Source organism: Esox lucius, chromosome 21 (genome assembly GCF_011004845.1).
Source record: "Esox lucius isolate fEsoLuc1 chromosome 21, fEsoLuc1.pri, whole genome shotgun sequence".
NCBI lineage: Eukaryota > Metazoa > Chordata > Actinopteri > Esociformes > Esocidae > Esox > Esox lucius.
Window position 1 is genome coordinate 27,753,238 of NC_047589.1, and position 15,930 is coordinate 27,769,167.

A 15,930-nucleotide genomic window follows, 5' to 3' on the forward strand; every position below is an offset into this window, starting at 1 on the left:
TAAACGAATTAATACTCTGAACGTAAACATGTGATTTCCTCAGAGAATAGACATAATAGATATAGTTGATCTCCTCAGCCACAGGTAAACTCCATGCTGATCAGATCTCCTGTTTTCAGTCACATTCACTTTGTTACTAGATCAATGCACTGTCCCATGCCTGTTTCAAACACTCCATCTTTGTTCTCCAACCACCCTAACCCTGAATGAATACACACCCTGGAGCACCTCCGTAGTGAAACGCTTGAGCACCTGTTCCTGTCACATCGTCAAACCATCCCTGACACCCTCCTCGACCCCCTGCTGCTTCCCCACAGGGCCACCGGGGCTATGTGTAACACTATCCACATGGGCCCCTTGTCGTGGATATTTCTAGTTAAAGATATAAAGGGGAGTGTTTCTGAATCAATTATTCTTTTATTCTGAGCTCAGGGGGAAGGCAGATTCACACAGTGTAATGAAACCTCTCCGAATTCTCTCTTTCTGGGGCATAGAGCAGATGTGTATGTTAGCGTGGTCAACAGGACACATGAGATCTTTCCCTGAAAGGGTAAAACGTTTCAACCAAGAGACATGGAAATCTCCTCATATGGAATGTAAAAACCACATGTCCAGGCCATGAGAGTAACAGGAGATATATGGTTCTCTATTTCCACAGACATATAGGAAATACTTGCATAGGTTTCTTCACTCCACTTGCCGCTTTAGCATTAAAGTGAAATTTAACAAGAGAATTTATACAGCATAGATTCTCATCACATTCTAGATTTTTCCATCACAAAAGACATTCTACAACACCTCGCCAAGTCAAAGACATATGGATGAATGCTGTTTGTGGAAAAAATTTTGTGGATGCTTTATTCAACGCCATCTTACCAGAACAACAAGTCAAACTCTCCCAGCTGAACATTTTCACTTCCATCTGTCACTTCCGAAGCAAACAAAATGCAACTCAAGAACACTTTATGCATTGCGTTAAAATATTTTAGTGTGGACATTTACATGTTGACGTTTTCAGTTACCCACTATGACAGCAGCAGTTCTGGGATGCACCAATGATATAGTAAGATTTCTTTACATTACAGCATAATATTCAAATACATTTTTGGCCAACAGAAATTGTCCGGCATTTTATTTCTTGCTCGAGAGATTTCCTCACCGCAGTTATTTCAGGCACTGCAGACAACATCAACTGACAAAGGCTTGGAACCCCAGCTGCTAGCGTATGCCGTGTCGGATGGAATAAAAACAAAACATTCTACCCTGCCCCTGCTACTCAGCCAATCAGGAAAACCACTGGAACTTGCCAATGCCAACACTCTCGAAAGGTCCACGATCGGCTGCAGTCAAAAGAACCTGGACATATACATAGACAGAAGCGCAAAGGTCGCTGCTGAGGTGAACGGTGTGCGCCCGCAGATCAGGAAGACGTGCAGGATCATCGCTATAACCCCTGCCACGACGGTCACGAACTGCACCCAAACTGGTTGTGTCTGGCTTGAAATACAGGTGAATCGTGAAACAAAAAAATCCCAGTCTATTGGCTTGTGCTGCGGTTCCTAGCAACCACCTGTATTGTGCTCAGTGTGAACGGAAGCACAACACAAGTAGTTTCCTTTGGAAAACACTCATTTAAAAGCAGCGGCTAACAGCTAGCATCATAAAACAGGCCTGATTTTGCTTTGTTGTCCAACTATGGTTTGAAGGATCTTTAATGGGGCTGCCCAACCCTGTTCCTGGAGATCTACTGTCCTATAGGTTTTCTCTCCAACTCCAATTCAGCACACCTGATTCTAATAATTAACTTGATAAAAAGCTAAATCAGGTGAGTCATTAATGGGGTTGGAGAGAAAAGCAACAGGACAGTAGATCTCCAGGAACAGGGTTGGGCAGCCCTGATCTAAAACCTCAGAAAAGTCACACCATTTTGCCAAAATGATTGGGGTGAGTCAAATGACAGCTTGCCTCAGCACTTCTGTCTTTCCCTCCTGCTGAAATATACCGAAGGTCCATGACAACCCAGGGCCCAATTCCCATTCCAATCCGTTTTTAGTTTCCTGAAATAACTGACGGTTTAAAAATCCAGTAAATCAGGGTGACTGAACTCCAAACAAGGCTCCGCTGATGGTCGGGTGTGGAACATCGCAGCGCTTATTAGCTTTGCGCGAGGACCGTGAGTAATGCATTTTGTTATTCGCAGGTTATTCACTGGCTCGCTTTAGAAGGAATGGCTTGGGTTTGCCCCACTGAGATTCACACGCGGAACTGGCCACTGTCCAGCAGTCTTTAGACGTTGTCATGAAAACCTTTCCCTGGTGGATGCTCCCGACATGGCATTCTCACACCTTTTTTCGTACAGGGGAATTTGGAAAGCCTCAGTGTGTGTGTGTGTGTGTGTGTGTGTGTGTGTGAGTGCCTGTGCGGTACCTGTGACCAGCTCTCGGATCTCCACGTCTCCGGTCTTGCGCAGCAGGCGTACCAGGGCCGGGATCCCCCCGCAGTTCTTCAGGGCGATCTTGTTGTCGTCGTTGGCCTTGCCGTACACCAGGTTCCTCAGGGCTCCGCAGGCGCTGCGATGGACCTCGCTCATACGATGGTCCAATAGGTCCACCAGCAGCTGGATGCCCCCTTGACGGCGAATCTGACCCAGGCAGAGAGAGAGAGACGTGTGAAGTGTCAATGGTCAAGTAAAGGGAGTACGCGTTCCAGCAGTAGACAGTGCGAAAGCCAGCTTGCCAGAGGACGCGACCGGCACATGCCAAACGGTCGCAGCTACAAAACTCAGAACTAAACACCTTTCGAATAAGGAGAGTCTCTGGGACAGGTGGATGTGTTCAGTCTTTGGTGTAAGACGCCCACAAGCCCACGATAACTATCAAAACCAAAGAGGAGTCAGTGGAAAATCCCCTTCATCAGGTGCACTTACAATTAAAATCCTTAAGAATTACCAGCTGGAGCTAAAACATAATATAAATATGTTCTATATTGTAGGAAATTATCGTGGTTTTGCACTAGGACCCCCACAGGCGGATGATGTACAATGGTAATGGTAAGCACGGGACACATAAAAATGAATAATTTTTCCCGTATTTTGGATAGAAAGTAGGCTATTTAAATTAAAAAAATGTATATGGAAAAAAACCTGTTTTTTATGAACAATTACACTAAAGGCATTTGATCACTTTAAACTCGTGGAATTTCGTGCCTTTGACCTGTACGCGTTAACATGCTTGAACGTCCTGCTCACATCTTTCCCTGAAAGGGTAAAACGTTTCAACCAAGAGACATGGAAATCTCCTCATATGGAATGTAAAAACCACATGTCCAGGCCATGAGAGTAACGGGAGATATCTGGTTCTCTATTTCCACAGACATATAGGAAATACTTGCATAGGTTTCTTCACTCCACTTGCCGCTTTAGCATTAAAGTGAAATTTAACAAGAGCATTTATATAGCATAGATTCTCATCACATTCTAGATTTTTCCTTCACAAAAGACATTCTACAACACCTCGCCAAGTCAAAGACATATGGATAAACGGCTTTCACAGTCCACATTAGTAGTGTAGGCTGCCCAGAAAGGGTTCAGCTCGTCTGGGAGGGAGTTGTTGGAGACATAGCTGGTTTACATGTGTGATCTATAACTGTCTGAAGCCACTGACACATTCTGTCGTCTGACCAATTTAGTTGTTGCGGTAAATTGTCCCAAGACTGACCTTTTGCTTCTATGATTGCTTTGCAAAGATCCTAGTTGGCCCGTTTGTACTACCATTTACTTATTCTTGGTAAATGTGATACTAAGCACTTTCAGCTCAGCTCAGAAGCTGCAATCCACCCACGGTTTCTAAATTGGATGTTTTAATAGTCATTGTGCATTTCAAGATATAATATAGAAAGTTTGCTGCAAAAAAAAAGCATTTGGGGCTTTGAATCATCCAGGGTCGGCTATGAAAAAGAGAAAAAGTATACAATCTCTAGGCAGTACTGTCGATTGGTGCCTGATTTCTGGCATCCAGGAAGTGTAGTATTGGACCTGGATTTCGGCGACCATGCTCGGCCAACAGGAAACGGTGTCATGCTCTCTGGAGTTATTTACATTTTGGAGGCACTTTCAGCAGATATAAAACAAAACCGTGATCAATCGCTGAGTTCATTCAGACACACTCAGAATATGGACAATCTACTCAAAGTCAACACACAGTTACAGTGGATATAAAAGTCTACACACCCCTGTGAAAATGCCAGGTTTTTGTGATGTAAAAGAATGAGACAGATAAATCATGTCAGAACCTCTTCCACTTTTAATGTGACCTATAATGTGAACAATTCAATTGGAAAAACAAACTCAAATCTTCGAGGGGGGGGGGGGTGTGTGTGGTGAATGTGGAATGGTGAGGAGTGTGGAACATTTATACTTTGAGTTTATGCGATGCTATCTGAATTCAGGGAGATGAGCCGAGTTGTGAGTTCAGTAATAGCGGAGATATTATGCCGACAGTTAACAGTCTGCAGGTGGTCTGTAGTGATGAGTACAGTCTTATTAGTCTTATTATTGGGGACAGGTGGCCAGTTACTGCGGAGCTCGGCACCGGGGGAAGAAACTGTCCAGGTGGTGGGATATTGGGGTGATGATTGCTGCAGTGATTGATCGAGCAGACACGGCGCCGTGGCCAACCGCTGGTTAACTCCGAGAACTCGGCGAGTAGACGTGTGATCACGTCGTCGCCTCGGAGGAGAGACAACGGAGGTTCACGTTGATTTTCCTGCGGTGTTGCCCTCCAGGTGTTACCATCATAACCTTCCCCTGCTGGTGTTACAGACATAGCGATCCCCCGCTGTTTCACTACAGGGGCCCTTGGGGAACCATCAGGGTGCCCAGGAGAGGAGGGAGAAGAGGGTTCCGACATTATCAAGGAGATCTAATGGTACTCTGCACGGGTCCACATGAAGTGTGTGTGTGTGTGGCTGTGTGTGTGAGTGGGTGTGTGTGCGCGCCCATGTGTGTCTCAGATCCTAGCCGCCCTGCATGCAATCCATTTATAAATAATGTTCCTATTTCATGCTATAAAGAGCTTCTGGCCCAGATCATGCATTACTTTCTCCTTACGAGAATAAGCTCTGTTCTTGACCCGATCCACACACACAGACAGTAGCATCACACGGAGAGAGAAAGACAGGAGAGATGAGAAAGGCGAGAGAAATGAGAAGAGTGATGAGGAAGAAGAGAGGGGAGAGAGATGAGAAAGGAGAGAGTACAGATGAGAGAGGAGAGGGAAGCAAAAACATTTAGAAGAGGTATGACAGAGAAGAGCAGAAAGAGGGGCGACCGAGGTGAGAAGAACGGGTAGAAGATGAATTCAGTTATGTTTTCAACTGAGCCGGATTAACACTGAACTGAATACTAAACAAACAGCATTAAACCACACACACACACACACACTAACGTTAATCCAGCCGTGTGCTGCACCTTGGGTAGGATCTGTACGCTACCACAGCAATCCTGATTGATCTGTTCGTTGCCGGCGGCCGGTGGCGAGCACGGCTAATGCACCACAGTTACCGCCTAGCAGCAGCATTGAGGTGGCGACGGCTGGCGACACGGACAGCTGCTTGGCACGGGAAATGCGGGAAATGCGGGAAATGGAAGAGAATCAGCTGGCATCCGGAGATGGGAGCCCATGACTGGAACGACAAGCTGGGAGTGTCCTCAGTGTGTGTGTGTGTGTGTGCACGTGTGTGTGTGTGTGTGTGGGTCGGCACTAACACACAAACAAACAAGCAATCCTTTTGTGTATAGACTGCCAGAAATAATCAATATTGTTGTGTAAATGGCTTTATTTCCCCATCAGCGGTGCTAAACAGTTTAAAGATGTGTTTCAAACAAAGCAAACAAAGCCCATATTTGTACATCGCACGCACAAATGCAAACACACACACACGCACATTCAAACATTAAAAAGCACTCACACACACACATGCATGCGAACACACAGACAGAGGCAACAGATGCTTGGAGAGCTGCGACAATAAATAAACCTAAAGCTCTTGATACACTAGTTGATACAGTGTTGATGAGCGGGGACAAGCGTTGTGGGTGTTTCATCTGGGACGTGTCACTGTCTATGTGGGTTTGTGAGGATGAAACAGAACAGTAGCACAAAGGGGCCCTGTATGTTTTTCTATTTTCATTTTGATTTGAAACGATTTTCTCCATCTTCAGTGATTTTCCACAACGGGTACGTACCTATCAACGAACTTCTGTTATTAGCCAGCTGACTGATGCAGTGATACAGTGATACAGTGATACAGTGATACAGTGGGGAGAACAAGTATTAGATACACTGCCGATTTTGCAGGTTTTCCTACTTACAAAGCATGTAGAGGTCTGTAATTTTTATCATAGGTACACTTCAACTGTGAGAGACGGAATTCAAAAAATTCAAAAAATCACAGTGCATGATTTTTTTAATAATGAATTTACATTTTATTGCATGACATAAGTGTTTGATCACCTACCCACCAGTAAGAAGTCCGGCTCTCACAGACCTGTTCGTTTTTCTTTAAGAAGCCCTCCTGTTCTCCACTCATTACCTGTATTAACTGCACCTGATTGAACTCGTTACCTGTATAAAAGACACCTGTCCACACACTCAATCAAACAGACTCCAACCTCTCCACAATGGCCAAGACCAGAGAGCTGTGTAAGGACATCAGGGATAAAATTGTAGACCTGCACAAGGCTGGGATGGGCTACAGGACAATAGGCAAGCAGCTTGGTGAGAAGGCAACAACTGTTGGCGCAATTATTAGAAAATGGAAGAAGTTCAAGATGACAGTCAATCTCCCTCAGTCTGGGGCTGTATGCAAGATCTCACCTCGTGGGGCATCAGTGATCATGAGGAAGGTGAGGGATCAGCCCAGAACTTTACGCCAGGACCTGGTCAATGACCTGAGGAGAGCTGGGACCACAGTCTCAAAGAAAACCATTAGTAACACAATATGCCTTTTTGATCTAAACTCCACTCACCATGTTTGGAGGAAGAAGAAGGATGAGTACAACTCCAAGAACACCATCCCAACCGTGAAGCATGGAGGTGGAAACATCATTCTTTGGGGATGCTTTTCTGCAAAGGGGACAGGACGACTGCACCGTATTGAGGGGAGGATGGATGGGGCCATGTATCGCGAGATCTTGGCCAACAAACTCCTTCCCTCAGTAAGAGCTTTGAAGATGGGTCGTGGCTGGGTCTTCTAGCATGACAACGACCCGAAACATACAGCCAGGGCAACTAAGGAAGAAGCATCTCAAGGTCGTGGAGTGGCCTAGCCAGTCTCCAGACCTGAACCCAATAGAAAATCTTTGGAGTGAGCTGAAAGTCTGTATTGCACAGCGACAGCCCCAAAACCTGAAGGATCTGGAGAAGGTCTGTATGGAGGAGTGGGCCAAAATCCCTGCTGCAGTGTGTGCAAACCTGGTCAAGAACAATAGGAAACGTAACAAAGGTTTCTGTAACAATTATTAAGTTCTGCTTTTCTGATGTACCAAATACTTATGTCATGCAATAAAATGCAAATGTATTTAAATTCATACAATGTGATTTTCTGGATTTTTGTTTTAGATTCCGTCACTCACAATTGAAGAGTACCTATGATAAAAATGACAGACAGACCTGCTTTGTAAGTGGGAAAATCTGCAAAATCAGCAGTGTATCAAATACTTGTTCTCCCCACTGTATCAATCCTAGTTAAGCACTGGAAATCTGAGTATTGCAGACAACATTCTTTATATTAGAATGAGGGGTGCATTATTTGGATTGTACTGGCATTGCACCAGCCGAGCGAGAGGTTGAGAGCGGAGGGGTCAGGAAATGACTTCAGTCAACACGTGTGGTAAGGACTAGGGGCGGAGTCTTCTCAGATATCAACACGTGTGGTAAGGACTAGGGGCGGAGTCTTCTCAGATGTCAACACGTGTGGTAAGGACTAGGGGCGGAGTCTTCTCAGATGTCAACACGTGTGGTAAGGACTAGGGGCGGAGTCTAGACAGTACCGAAGAACTACGACTACTGTTTCACTTAACCACTTACCCAGTTCGTCACATTTGGGCCCCTCTTCCCTACTCCACATCATTCTACGCCTTTACATCCCTATTAGGGCCCAACTTGAAAGACACATAAACCAAAACAATAAAAACAGTACCCCCACTGGTGGATAAAATTCCAAATGTTTAAGACATGTTTTGGCTATAGAAACATTGCTGTAAGATATGTTTGTTTGGCTACCCTCTGACATGATGTTAAGGAATCACTAGAGGGTACTGTTGACCCACTAGGCACTTCTGAATAGTCACTTCACGTTACAGAAAAACACTTTTAGACCATTGCATGAACAGCTTAAAGCACTCTTAAAGCCTGAAGACAAACAGGTGGGATAGAATAAGAAGACCCACAGAGGTGACAGACAGGCGAAAATAAACCATCATAATGGTTTTAATCAATACATTCCCCTATGAGGAAAATTGGGCGGGGCCTAAGGATCGATGTCCGTGTGTAAATACGCATGTGTACACCTGCAATGTCTGGGACACGCCCAGAACTTGGGTGAACGATGAGGCTCCGCATAGAGACCTCAAATTGCACAATTACATCGACTGGCCAGGTGGTGGCGCTATACAGACCTATTGAAAGGAGGAGGTCACGCCCCTCAGCCCGCTGCACCTGATGTCATGACCTCTAGTACATAGACGCCGCTCCACACAAGACGCCGCTCCACACAAGCATCTTTCTGAAATATAGCGTTTTGCGAAAACATGTAAAACCCTACTCCTAAAAATTGCATCTATGGAGGACGTTCGCTTACAGCAATCGCTTTCAGATTAAAACCTCTTGAACAAAATGGCAACTGTTGACCATTAAACTTTAACACGGGTACCTCTGGCACATGAAGTATTTTAAATATTTCGAGGTGAAGAGACAATCAAAATACAACAGCTGTTTTATTCAATCACGTAGCAGTAGAAAGAGTATCACAGCCCACAGCCTACAGCCCACAGCCCACAGCCCACAGCCCACAGCCAGGGCAACCACCTTCGCAGTTCTCAGGCGGAGACTGACACAACGGTGAAACCTCCCCGCATCAGACAACCATTTCCATTACTACCAACAAAAAAAAACTGTGACACTTTATTTGAAGTGGAGTGCATAAGAGTGACATGACACTGTCATGACACTGTCACAACCATCACATGACACATTTATGAATGTTGTCATTAGGTGTCATTCGGTTGATTATGTCATTCCTTATACAAGGTTGACATTGTTTGGGATGTCCTTGTTATGACACCTTGACATTAACTGAGACAACATAACCTGTCAGTGTCTTTTTTTATGACAACATGACAGTAACCAAGACAACATAACCTGTCATAAACATGGGTCTAATTATCAAACTTGAAGAAACTATTTAGCCAGTATTCTGTCTGCCATAAAAGGACCTTTGCTGATATGAAATATGGAGTCATAAAGGTAATCGCACTCCTGAGTCACTGAAGATTCACCTCAAAATGATAGTGGCACTAGTGGTTAGCCATACGCCATTATAATGGTGTCTTGGGTAGACTTTTCTGCACGTTTTTTGCAGGAACATAGTTTGTACTGTTATTTTGTTAATGTTGATGCATGTGGTTTGCATGAACAATAGGTTAAGTAATACACATTATTCAACAGATAACATAATCCAATTTGTTAATATGATTACAGTGCGGTAACCATTATTAAAAGGTAGACTGGCTACTTGTGTGGTCTCATTTGGGGTTGATAATGAATGTTGAAGGACACTTACTATAGTTGGCCTATAGGGGGCAGTTTGAAATTGTCGTGTTGCGTTGGGACTTTTAACGATCAAAACACCTGTGCGTTCTCGTAACTCTTCAAGGCAAAGCCATGTCTTTCTCATCATTTATTCTGGAACTTTGCAAGCGTTGAACTGCATGCTAGCTCCAGTCAGCTGTATGCTAGCTCCAGTCAGCTGTATGCTAGCTCCAGTCAAGTGTTTGTCAGTTCCGCGTAGCACTTCGCTAACTTGCTCAGCCATGTTCTATTTGTGTTAACATGAAGGTAATTTGTTAAACTATCACTATCTAGCCTACTTTATAAATAATGTTTTCAATGTGATTATATTATGAATATATTACTTAGGCTTTTGTTCATGCAAAGAACTAGGTACTGTACATGAATGGATGTCCTGTATCAACCTTAACAAATTACAGTACTGTGTTCTTGCAAAAAACGACATGAGTTTATGTCCTGTGTCAACATGAACAAATGACACTACACACTGTTTGTTAATGCATTTGTAAACCATTAATAAAGTAAGGGTTATCACTGTTAACCGATTGTTCATGTTTCGTTCATCATTCTTCATCAATGTTCGTTCCAGGTAACTACTGCATTTGTTAATGGTTGTTCATGTACCCTTATTGGAAAGTGTAACCAAAGTAGGATTTTTAATTAAAAACATTTAGGAAACATTTGTTGAGCAAAAATAATAAAGGAAATGCATTGCTTTTGTTAAGGAAATTAAAAGCATTTGACTGACTTAATGACAACTTTATGACAAGTCCAAATTGTACCACTGTACTTGAGGTCAAGAAAAATATTCATGACACAATTATAATGGTCTGTTTCAGACTAACTGCGACACAGCATGGTTTGGTGTGTGCTCCGTAGACGACTGGAAGGCCCGGCAACGGGTGGTGGAAACTGCCCAGCACATCACTGGTACCCAGCTCCCTGCCATCGTAGACCTCCAGCACATCACTGGTACCCAGGTCCCAGCCATCGTAGACCTCCAGCACATCACTGGTACCCAGGTCCCGGCCATCGTAGACCTCCAGCACATCACTGGTACCCAGCTCCCAGCAATCATAGACCCCCAGCACATCACTGGTATCCAGTTCCCAGCCATCGTAAACCTCCAGCACATCACTGGTACCCAGCTCCCAGCCATCGTTTACCTCCAGCACAAGCGATGTCTGCACAGGGTGTGTGGCATCATCAGGGACCCTTCACATCCATGCCACAAACTGCCCCCCTTCCATCAGGCAGGTGGTACAGGTCTCTTTGTTCCCACCCCAGCAGGCTCAGGAACACTTTCTTTCCATCTGCTGTAAGCCTGCTGAACTAGGTGACCCATCATTAACCATATCCACCCTTTGTACTACTGGACTCTGACACTGCCTTGCCAAGTCTGAAGTTTTCAGTTGTTACAGGTACATGTCTACCTCGGGAACCTCATTGCTGCTATCCCTGCATTTCAGTTGCACATGCTACCCTACTCCTTCAATTTCATTGTACTGTACTTGTTCAATTACAATAACGTTGAATCCAATCGAATGTTGTCGTGGTTAATGTCAAGTTGTCATAACAAAGACCAAACCATATCAACCTTGCATAAAAATGGCATAATCAACCGAATGACACCTAATGACAACATTCATAAACGTTCATAATGATTCTTATATGTATCATGTCATGGCTATGACAGTATCATGACAATGTCATGTCACTCTTATGAACACCCCTTCAAATAAAGTGTTACCAAAAAAACCTCAACCTTTACTACACGCCAATGTAGTTTACATAACAACAACTAAAAAAATCAACCTTTACCACAAGCCAATATAGTTTACGTAACAAAAAAAAAAAAGCTCAACCTTTAGCACACCCCAATGTAGTTTACGTAACAAAAAAAAGAAACTCTACCTTTACCACACGCCACTGTAGTTTACTTAACAACTAAAAAACATCAACCTTTACCACACGCCAATGTAGTACAAAAAAAAACACATGGACAAGAAAGTCTCCAGCGAGGGAAAGAGAGAGAGACAGCTGGAAAGAGAGAGAGACAGCTGGAAAGAGAGAGAGACTGTTGGAAAGAGAGAGAGACAGATGGAAAGACTCTTGGCTATAGCCCACATCCACACAAATGGATATTGACAGGTTGGATAGCCATAAAACAGCTGATGGGACTGAACTTTAGCCAGACTGAGACAAGGAGGGGCTTATGTGTGTCAGTGTGTGTTTGAGTGTGTGTGTGTCAGTGTATCTTTGTGTGTGTCAGTGTATCTGTGTGTGTGAGTGTGTGTATGTGTGTGTCAGGGTATGTGTGTGTGTGTCAGGGTGTGTGTGTCAAGGTATGTGTGTGTGTGTGTGTGTCAGGGTGTGTGTGTGTCAGGGTGTGTGTGTGTCAGTGTGTGTGTGTGTGTCAGTGTGTGTGTGTGTTTGTGTATGTGTCAGTGTGTGTGTGTGTGTGTGTCAGTGTGTGTGTGTGTGTCAGGGTGTGTATGTGCTTCAGTGTGTGTGTGTCAGTTTGTGCGCATCAGTGCATGTGTGTGTATGTGTGTGTGTGCATAGGTTGACGTGCCGTAAATAATGTACAGCTGAATTTTCCCAGCTGTCTCTGTGGTCCACCACTATCACAAGGCCAGACCTCAGGATGTCCCCCCGACTAAATCTCCCCACCTCAATCTCTCACACACACACAGAAAATGTAGCTCTCATCGTTATTCTGCACACTTCCGAAAACCACAGACTGTCTCTGTGTCATTTGATCTCAAATCCTGGAATCAAATACCAGCCTGCCTCCCCTCCCTCACCCCCTTCTCTCTCTCTCTCGCTCTCTCTCGCTCTCTCTCTCTCCTTTTATCCCACACTTTCATTTCATCCTCTCTCTCACACCATGCCACGGTCTCCACCTCTCCCCCACCCCTCCCCCAGCCTTCCCCCACTCCTCTTCTTCCTCAGTGCTTGGAGGAGACAACGGTGGTGGTGTCCGGTCTCTCAATACCAGGCTTTCATCCCATTTAGGCCCTTCTCTATTCAGCCATAATTACAACTGCTACAACACACACAAAGGCTACACTGTGCCCTCCTGTGTGTGTGTTGTGTGTGTGTGTCTGTGTGTGTGTGTGTGTGTGTGTGTCTGTGTGTGTGTGTGTCTGTCTGTGTGTTGTGTGTGTGTGCTTTAAAGAGCGCAGAGTCACTTTTCAATAAGAGGGCGAAGCGGCTATTGACTGACAGTGGTGCAGCAGAAATTAATTTCAGAACAGAGGCACGTCCATGCTGCCTGTTGTTAAATGCATTGTGAGGCCTCGCAGCAGACAAAACCCAGGAACACAATGGAACAAACTGCCGCAGTTTCAAGGCTGCAGTATTAATAAATGTTAAAGTGTTTATTAAAGGATTCTACCGTCAGTATTTCCCATATGGTTTCTTACAGAGTGTGGAGACGTAAAGAGATACACTGTGTTTTGGAAACGGCTGATAAACAGGTCTATACCTTTGCTGAACACATATACACACTCCGAAACAGACACACATTGACTCACACACACACACACACACACACACTTTAACTACTTTTTTGGAATCAACAAATCCCACTGCAGTCAAAAGGACTCAAACAACTTTAAAGTTAACTGATAACCAGACACTAATGGACCCCGGACTCACCTCCTCCTCCGAGTCACCTCCTCCTGGGACTCACCTCCTCCTCAGTAACAGCAGGAAGCACATGCCGTCGTACCTCCCTGGTTTTTGACAGGCCTGGCATCTGGGGGCCACACTACACCGACACCTACGGCTGTTCAAGCCTGACCCAAGGGGGTTCTTTAGGACAAAAGTTGCCGTTGGTCAATCGTAAAGCCCCCCCACCCCCCACCAGCCGCCCCCCCACAGTAACAATGTCTAGTACAGCTGGTACCAGCCAGCACTGTCATCATCACTGTCATAAAACCAGGCTCTGGGGACATGCGTTCTGCTGGTGAGTTTGAAGAGGTCCATTCAAAACAAGTCCATTCAAGTCCAAACTTGGGCAACAGACCTGCCCCAAGCATACTTGACTCACTATGTAAGGTACAGAGCAGACCATACACACACACACAGACACACACACACACACACACACACACACACACACAGACACACAGACAGACACAGGCACAAACACACAGACACACAGACAGACAGTTGAAGGTACCTCTGATTTAATCTTGTTGTCTCCAAAGCAGAGGTGTTGGAGGTAGGCAGCAGCATTGGACTGGACCGAAGGGAACTGATGCTGCAACATCTGGATCACCTCAGGCAACTCTGGATCCCTCCATCCAAATTCCCTACATAGACAGAGAGACAGAGAGAGACAGACAGAGAGAGAGACAGAGAGAGAGAGACAGAGAGAGAGAGACAGAGAGAGAGACAGAGAGAGAGACAGAGAGAGACAGATAGAGAAAGAGACAGAGAGAGAGAGACAGAGAGAGAGGGAGGCATTTGGGAATGGGAAAAGAGGAAGGCAGTTTAATGACTGTACAACCCAGAACGTTTTCCAGCAGGTTGAAGACCACAGAAGTCAGAGCATTGTGTGGGCGTGTCCCGTCAGTCACCGGCACTGTTCCATTAGGTGTTACACTCTAACCGGCACACCAGACAAAGTGAAATAAATGTTTTCTCTCTGGTCATTATGGAGGAAATGGTTTTCTTTATTGTGTTATCCTTTGCACATGAATGTAATGAGGAATACAGGATGGATGGATCAGCTATTGTGTGGCTCAGCATGCTGGAATACTCCACTCCCCTCCACTCCCCACTCTCCTCACGCTTTATTCTCCTTCTCTCTCTCTCCTCTCTCCTCATCCCTCCCCCTTGTCTATCCATTTGTTTTCACAAAATTCCTTATTTTATTCTTCTCATTTTTGGCCCTTCTCCCTTTATCGCTCCCTCTTTTTCACCTCCACTGTTTTTCCCTCACTAAACCCTGTAAACCCCAACAAAGAAAGAAACCCATCTGAAGGTTTCATTCCAAATTGGGTTTTGGTTCGGGGATTGATTTTGTTTCTGTTTCATCACATTTGTGTTCCACAGAAATGCACACTTGAAATCCCTTTTGTTCCGAAGTAGAAAACATCACATCCCGGGAACACGAGGCTGACTACTATAGCACTACTATAACACTTACTCACATCGTACATTAAATCCTTTCAGGTACACACTCTCATCTGGTTATACAGTGAGTGCGCCGACCTTAAGATCACCAGGCGATATAGTGATCACACCGTTACATGGGTCCTGGAGGAGTTTAACCTACCAAGTGACTACTCAAGACGTACCCAGCATATCTAGTGGTCCGCACGGGATTTGAACCGGCAACACTGTGTGTCTGAAGTAACTTCGTCTTTCACAACTTGCTGTGTTATATAAACCCCTTCCTCGTGTTGAACCAGGGTTAAGTCCTCCTCCGAACCGCATTTACAGTCTGATTGTTCCGGCTGGTTCGGGGAGATAAATAAAGCCTCTATATGAATATATGAATGGGGTTTATCTGCTGCCCTGACATGTGTTTGTTGGAAGACGATGGGATCATGGACAGAGAGAAAGGTGGATGGAGTGAGCTGAGAGATAGATGGATGCAGGGAAGAAGCGGGGGGGGTGTTGAGGACAGCAGGATGGAGAGATCAGCGGAGGAGAGAGTGAGAGATGAAGCGAGAGCAAGATGGACAAGGGAGGTGAAGATGAAGAGATGAAAAGATTGAGGAAGGCATCCCCAAGCGTTTAAAGGATTTAGACTCCTGAAATCACACATGAGATTAGATCAAGGGTGTGTGTGTGTGTGTGTGAGTGTGTGAGCGCATGTCTGCATTTGATAGAAACTGATGAGCTGATAAGATAAGCAGGCTGAGTCTCCTGTAATTAAAATATGGCAGAGGAAAGAGAAAAGCCCTCAAATGAAACTTCAATCATCTGAAAACTTATCCAGAGCCAGAGCAGGGACGGCAGTGGGACTCCGTGGGCCCTGGTCACAAGTCCTGCACTAAGGAGGGCGTCGCTGGGAACACACAGAGGTCTCTGGGAACACATGGAGGTCTCTGGTGTCACAGTA

The 15,930-nt window shown here is 45.0% G+C and overlaps 1 protein-coding gene across 3 annotated transcripts in view; it reads right to left on the minus strand.

Annotated features, from left to right (window-relative positions):
• The window catches only part of ctnnd2a (catenin (cadherin-associated protein), delta 2a), a 234,032-nt gene that overhangs the window by 62,677 nt on the left and 155,425 nt on the right, over positions 1 to 15,930 (minus strand). For all 3 annotated transcript variants that reach the window (XM_020042001.2, XM_020042000.2, XM_034289441.1), the window contains 2 exons: positions 14,038 to 14,170; positions 2,428 to 2,641 (listed from right to left, as the gene is read on the minus strand). In XM_020042001.2, the coding sequence (XP_019897560.2) occupies positions 2,428 to 2,641; positions 14,038 to 14,170 (347 nt within the window). The remainder of the gene's footprint in view (positions 1 to 2,427; positions 2,642 to 14,037; positions 14,171 to 15,930) is intronic.